The following is a 6,000-nucleotide window of genomic DNA, read 5'->3' on the forward strand; positions in this document are numbered from 1 at the left end:
TAAATTAAAATAAGTCTGTTTTTTAAAGAGATCTTACACTAACAAACTGCTATTGTAGGAATATAGTGACATTGCCTCTGAATCCTCCCCAAGGTTCCAGCAATTTGCAGTTCAAGAACTTCTGGAAGCAGCATCTCTGCAACTGAGACAGCATCAAAAGTGTCACAGCTTGACTCCTTTAATTTAGGGACATGGTTGAGTGGGACTAAATGATTTTATTTTTCCATGGAAATGGATCTGTGTTTATCCTGTGGCTCAACCTGAATCCTACCAGGGACTTTGTCAGAAGCCAGAGGGTCAAGGTTTGAATCAGAGGGTCGAGACCACTTAGCCCGGCAAAACTCCAGATCATTCTTTGGCAATATCTGTATCTCTGTGGCCTGCAGAGAAACATGAAGGTCTTTTTGACCTTGAGCTGGACTGGATGGATGTGGACCAAAGAGCAAATCTAGAGCCAGAGGCTTGCGTTTCTAAATGGTGCTAAAGCCTTCCTCCTTGCAGGACTGCTTGTCAGAGTGTCCAGGGAACTCCAGGTTAGGATGGGTCCCCTAAGAGACCTATTTGATGACTTAAGAGATTTTTTAATGCAATAAATGTCCCTTTTGGTTTAAAAGCAGTTATTGCTCCACATGATAAACTTAACGAGTATCATTAATAGAGTTTAATGACCATCTCATTTCTTTTTCAGCTGAAATGAATAGTCAAGTTGAAAGTATAAATGATCCAATGGAAACAGAGCAGAAAGCTTAAGTAACAGGTAAGACCTTCACAACTATTTTTTCTCCCGTTTACCATACAGTTTCTGTATGAAAATTTGCTTTGAAAGCACCTGAATTAAAGTTAAAATTTACCAAACATTAAAAAAAAAAATGAAGACAGGATACAAGGGAGAAGTAATTGTCTAATATGGCCTGTATTGCATCATAAAAAGGAAAAACTTTATTTGTCAAGCAAATACTATAGCAGCAGTCTGCTGCTGTAATGAGGGTAGGCAGTGCATGGTCTTAGATCATCAGAAGGCAAAACAGCACTGAGATAAGGAACAGAAGAATAAGTGAGCAAACAATTTTTGGCATTGCTTTGGAAAATGACAGGCAATTTATACCGGTTGGAACAAAGCTCAGTTCTGTATGAGCTGTGTTCTGGGAACAAAAGTTCACATTTTAAGGGGTTTGTTGCCCTTGGCTCTCCAGTACCTAATGCCTCTTCAGCAATACCACTGAAAAACAAGGCAAAGTCAGAGAGCTGCCTTCTTGAGCTGTGCTGCTGCCTTTTGGAGCTTTTTCTGGCTTCCCACACTAAGTGATAGTGCTGTGGCCCGAGCAGTGGTGGCTGCTCAGGAAGTGTTTTTCATTGGCATAAATAGCATTTCTTCTAGACTGAAATGAATAATGTAGTGGGAAGACAGAAGTCCAAGGCTCATCCCTGACAAAAAAAGCAGGAGCCATTTCCCCCTCAGAAGTGGTTTTCAGGGCACACTGCTTCCTTTGGTGTAGGCTTTTTGAGAAGTACCAATATCATCAACAGCAACATGCTGCATTTACCCTTGTCATGGGGTTTCAAGATCAAGGTGTACAATGGCAGTAGCTGTAAGACAGAGATTTAAAACACAAGGTTTTATTATTGAGGTCCTTATCAGCATACAGGTGATGTGCTACTGTGCTGCTGGAGTGAGAAGTAGCCCTGATGGTGTCCCATTTAAAAAGTACTGAAGTAAAAATGGGATGCACCCTCAAAACATTAATTAAAGTACAGCATCCATAACTCTTCCTCCCCCTCCCTTAGCTTCTTGCTCAAACCAAAAAGAACAAATAATGAAATCCTTAACTTAAAAATAGATCAATATTTTAATACCCTTCCTCTGTTAAAAAAAGAATATTACAGTTTTCATGTGGCCCTTAAGAAGTCTGTTTCTCATGCTGCATTTTCCCTTAGGAATTGTTATTTGTGAATGTTTAGGGCTGGAGTAATTTTTGCTCATGAATCAGCAATCAATTAATAAATCTGTTCAGTTCCACTGTGGGGCCAGACCCTGGGCACACCATGTCTTGCTCAGCAGTTCAATGGCATGCACAGGATTGGAAGCAAGCATTGAATTCATTGCAACTCGCTGTCAAAGTCATCCCAATTCCATTGCTGCTGTTTTGATTACTAGGAGCAATCCCCAGGGAGGATTGATCAGCCTGCTGAACCCCAGAGACTCTCACAAGGGTCGTTCTGGAGCAAAGGAGGTCCAGCTGCTTCCTATTTTTAGTACTTTCATGTGTTGTTTGTCACCAAAGCACCTGCCAGAGCTGGGGGTCTCTGGTATCAGGCTGTTGCTTGGTGGTGCTCTGGAAAACCAAGGCAGCCTGATAATCACAGGTGGTTTGCTCACCCAGTAGTAGCTGTGTCAAATAGAAAAATTGGGCAAAAAATGAAACTGTAGACATCTGTTGCTGGAAACATGAGACTTGGGGGAGACAATAGACCTGGGTTCTGTGCAGACATTTGAACATTTTCCTTTTTTCTTTCCATTTTTCTCTCTGCTGCTGTGGCAAAGGAAGGATGCAGGAGAGGAGAGACCCAAGGAACCCTAGGGGCAGGCGCTGACATCCTCCAGCATCATCCTTGGCCGAAAAGAGCACACAGAGATGATCAGCGGGTTGGGAGGGGGGGAGCTTCTGGGGGAATGAGTCTTTGCTTTTAATTTCTCTTTGTTCTCCATTGCATTTCACCCTGTAAGTCTGTTGGAAAGGTTCACAACTTCCCAGGTCTAACAATGTTTTGCAATCAACCGTGCATTTACAACAGTTTCTTCTGAAATGTGAGTCCTTCTCTTACACTGGGTCTTTTTTCCTCCTGCATCATACCATCAGTAGCCTGTTTCCAGGCCCACCCCTTTTCTAGCATCTTTATCTTCTTTCTTTCCCATCATCAGCCTATGCTGTGCCATGTCCTTACATGTGAATAACACACGTGGCCTCAAACAGCCAGCCCCCTCAATCCTGCTTTTCCCAGTTGGTTCTGCACATCTCAAAACCAGTGCTGTCAGTATGACCTTTGGGCACAGGTAGGCAACAGACATTTCCTCAGTGCTGGAAAGACTCTGCATTAGAGGCATCTTTAAATACAGCTCCCAGCTTTAACAGCTTCACACAGTGGCTTTTGTGAGCCCTCATTACATTTTCCACTGCATATGCATGGATTTTTATTTTTTTTTAAAAAAGCAATTAACAGTTATTTGGATAAGAATGTCTCTCCATATGTCAATTGTTCTGCCAGTAAATGCTGCACTGAAATCTGTAGAAAAGGAACAAAAGGTTTTCATGTACATTTCCCAACTGTACTGTAACCGAAACTGATGGAAAATACACTGGATGGAAGAGCATGCAACCCGTGCTACACACTGTATTTTAAAGTGCTGCTAAGAATAATTTAGCCATTTTAAGCAATGTAATTGATCCTAATTTGATAATATTAAGAAAAATATTTGGTCCTGTACTCTTTTATTTCACCCAAAATACTCCTGCATCACAGAATAGATATTTAATATCTTGCCAGGAAAAAAAAAAAGTAAAAAATAAGGTAAGACATATGTCTATCCTGCTGTGATCTGGGTTCAATGATAAATCCTGTGCTGGAGTAACAGCAAGTCAAGGCACTAACACAGGCTATGACAGTCAATGGTTGTTAATTCAGGAGGGTGTCAAGGAAAAACAAGATTAGTAAGGAAAGCAGGAAAAGCACCAGATTGCACACAGAGAGTACGTACAGCTCCTAGAAAATACAGCTCCTCCCCTCCTCTGTGGGACTCCAGCCTGTTTGTTGAGGTGGGATCAGAAGGGAATTTCTGTGTGCTGCCTCCAGTGTGAGTCACACCAGGTGTGACTGGTGCCAGAGGGGCTCTCAAGGAGCTTCTCCATCACCTGAACAGCTCCAAATTGGATAAATTGCAGGAGTAAATGTGCTAATGTTAGTCTATTAATTGGTTTGAGAATTTTGCTAAGATAGTCTGTTATGGTATACTCTGTTAATCTGTTTGAGAATTTTGCTAAGATTACCTGTATTTGGTAACTACCATTCTTCTGCCTCTTGTTCTCTCCAAATACTCTTGAGGGAACTCCTTGTTCCCTTTGAGGTGCCTCTGATGCTCTCCTTTCCCAGCCTTGGGGTCATGCTTGGCAGAACGTGTCTTTTGGGATGTGGATTATTTTGCATGGTCCCCTCTGTTTCTGTGCATTTCTCACACTGTGTTGTTGTGATTGGAACAGGCTGTCACAACAGGCAGGTCAGGAGTGGATAAATACGTCGGGAGGTGGTAGAACTGTGATAACCTCAGCATTCTGTCCAGTCCCCTGAATGTAGTCCTGTACCTCTCCTGATTGTGCTTCCCCATGGCCAGCATTAACATCAGCCATGAATGAGATGTCAGAATCTTTCTTCACCAACTTTGGCTTTAGCAAGGGAGCCAGAGGGGGTTGGATGCTGAGCTGTGGTCATTCAGAAGGAGATAAAGATTCCTTAAATGTCTTGTGAAGACTGACTGGCAGTTAAAGAAAAAAAAATAGCTGCAAAGATGCATCATATTAGACACTCTCTAGCCCCTGACAGTAATTTAATTTTGGTTTTTATTTAACCTTGGTAGACAATAGTGAGTCTTCAAAACAGCCATTTGTTGTTTTGACAATGGTGTGTCTGCAAAGCATGAAGTCCAGAAAGTGCAAAGCAATGAGACCTATGAGTAGCTTAAGTCCTTACTGTACTATTTACAGCATTGTTTATATCTGTCCTCCTTTGGGTGGGTTTTAATTTGAGTTTTGGCATTTTTCACCACTCATGAAGTGAGTATACTGTGGCAGCATGAGTTCTCAGCTGTGTTAATAACAGTGCCGTCAGTCTCTGATGTTGTTCTGGAGATGAACAAAGGTAAGGAGAAGGAGAACACATTGGTTTTGTACAAGAACAAATGTTGGATGGAGAATCACCACACTGGTATTTATGTCAAGGATTTTGATTTAAACTCAAAATGTATTCCCAGCAGGTGGTGCAAAGGGGGTAGCAGCCTTTGGGTGCTGATTCGTGTTTGCATTCAGTGTAAGAGGCTGTGCTTGATTGTTGTTCCTCCTGTGTCTGGAAGTGCTCATCCCTACCATTAGGCACAATATTCCTCAGGCTGGTGACTGCTCCCATGATGACATCCAAAGGTGATACTGAGACATAGTCTGTAATAATGGGTCACTGCAGCTAATTGTCACTCTTTCTACAAAGCACTGAGAAAGCCTCTCTTTGAATTAACACTGTTCTGCTTTAGGACTTGAATTAAATTATATTAAAAAAAACAAAAGGGTTTATATGCAGTGCATGCCAGCTTTGCTTTTAAAATTGCAAAATTTAACAGAGTATGTGGATCTATTTTCTTGGGGAATAGGGATTTTTATCATATTGTTCATCCAGGATTTGCCTTACCCTGACATTTGTGATATAAGTTTTAAAAAATGTAAAAATTGAAAAAGGTAATTTTCTTGACCAAAAAAAAATATGTTTTTACTTCAATGCAAAGAAATGTAGAATGTTGCTTGCAAAATGTCTTCTAATAGGTGGTCTAACAGTTATATGGGTTAACATATGCCTTCCTTGTTACTTTGTCATTTACATGCTGAACCTGAGTCTCGTTACTTTCCTTGTAACCTACAGAACCAATGCCTTCATAACTACCTTGTTAAAGCAAATAGTTAATAAAGCTTGTCCTGAAGACAAGGCAATGCCTCCTGTGTGTTTTTGCCCTCCTCACCATGCCAGTGGTAATTTTGATTGTCAGCAAAGGACATTTTGGTTTGGATGTGCCATCAGCAACACATGCAGCCAGATCCTTAAAAAAATTTAAATTTGTCACTTGGCAGATTCTTGTAACATCCAGGTATCTCCTGGCAGGGGGATTTTTAGAGGATCTTACAGCTCAAAGGGGAAAAGGCATCTGGGTTGGTCCCAGTGCTGCACAAGGGATGTTACAAAACCTGT

At 41.3% G+C, this 6,000-nt stretch overlaps 1 protein-coding gene across 6 annotated transcripts in view; it reads left to right on the forward strand.

Annotated features, from left to right (window-relative positions):
• The window catches only part of MACROD2 (mono-ADP ribosylhydrolase 2), an 856,447-nt gene extending 850,714 nt beyond the window's left edge, over positions 1-5,733 (forward strand). For 4 of the 6 annotated variants that reach the window (XM_064709456.1, XM_064709457.1, XM_064709453.1 and 1 more), the window contains 2 exons: positions 689-757; positions 2,543-5,733. In XM_064709456.1, the coding sequence (XP_064565526.1) occupies positions 689-750 (62 nt within the window). In that variant the 3' untranslated portion in view covers positions 751-757; positions 2,543-5,733. The remainder of the gene's footprint in view (positions 1-688; positions 758-2,542) is intronic. The other 2 variants (XM_064709458.1, XM_064709455.1) reach the window with 1 other exon arrangement.
• Positions 5,734-6,000: the final 267 nt, after the last annotated feature.

This window comes from Zonotrichia leucophrys, chromosome 3 (assembly GCF_028769735.1).
Source record: "Zonotrichia leucophrys gambelii isolate GWCS_2022_RI chromosome 3, RI_Zleu_2.0, whole genome shotgun sequence".
Taxonomy (NCBI): domain Eukaryota; kingdom Metazoa; phylum Chordata; class Aves; order Passeriformes; family Passerellidae; genus Zonotrichia; species Zonotrichia leucophrys.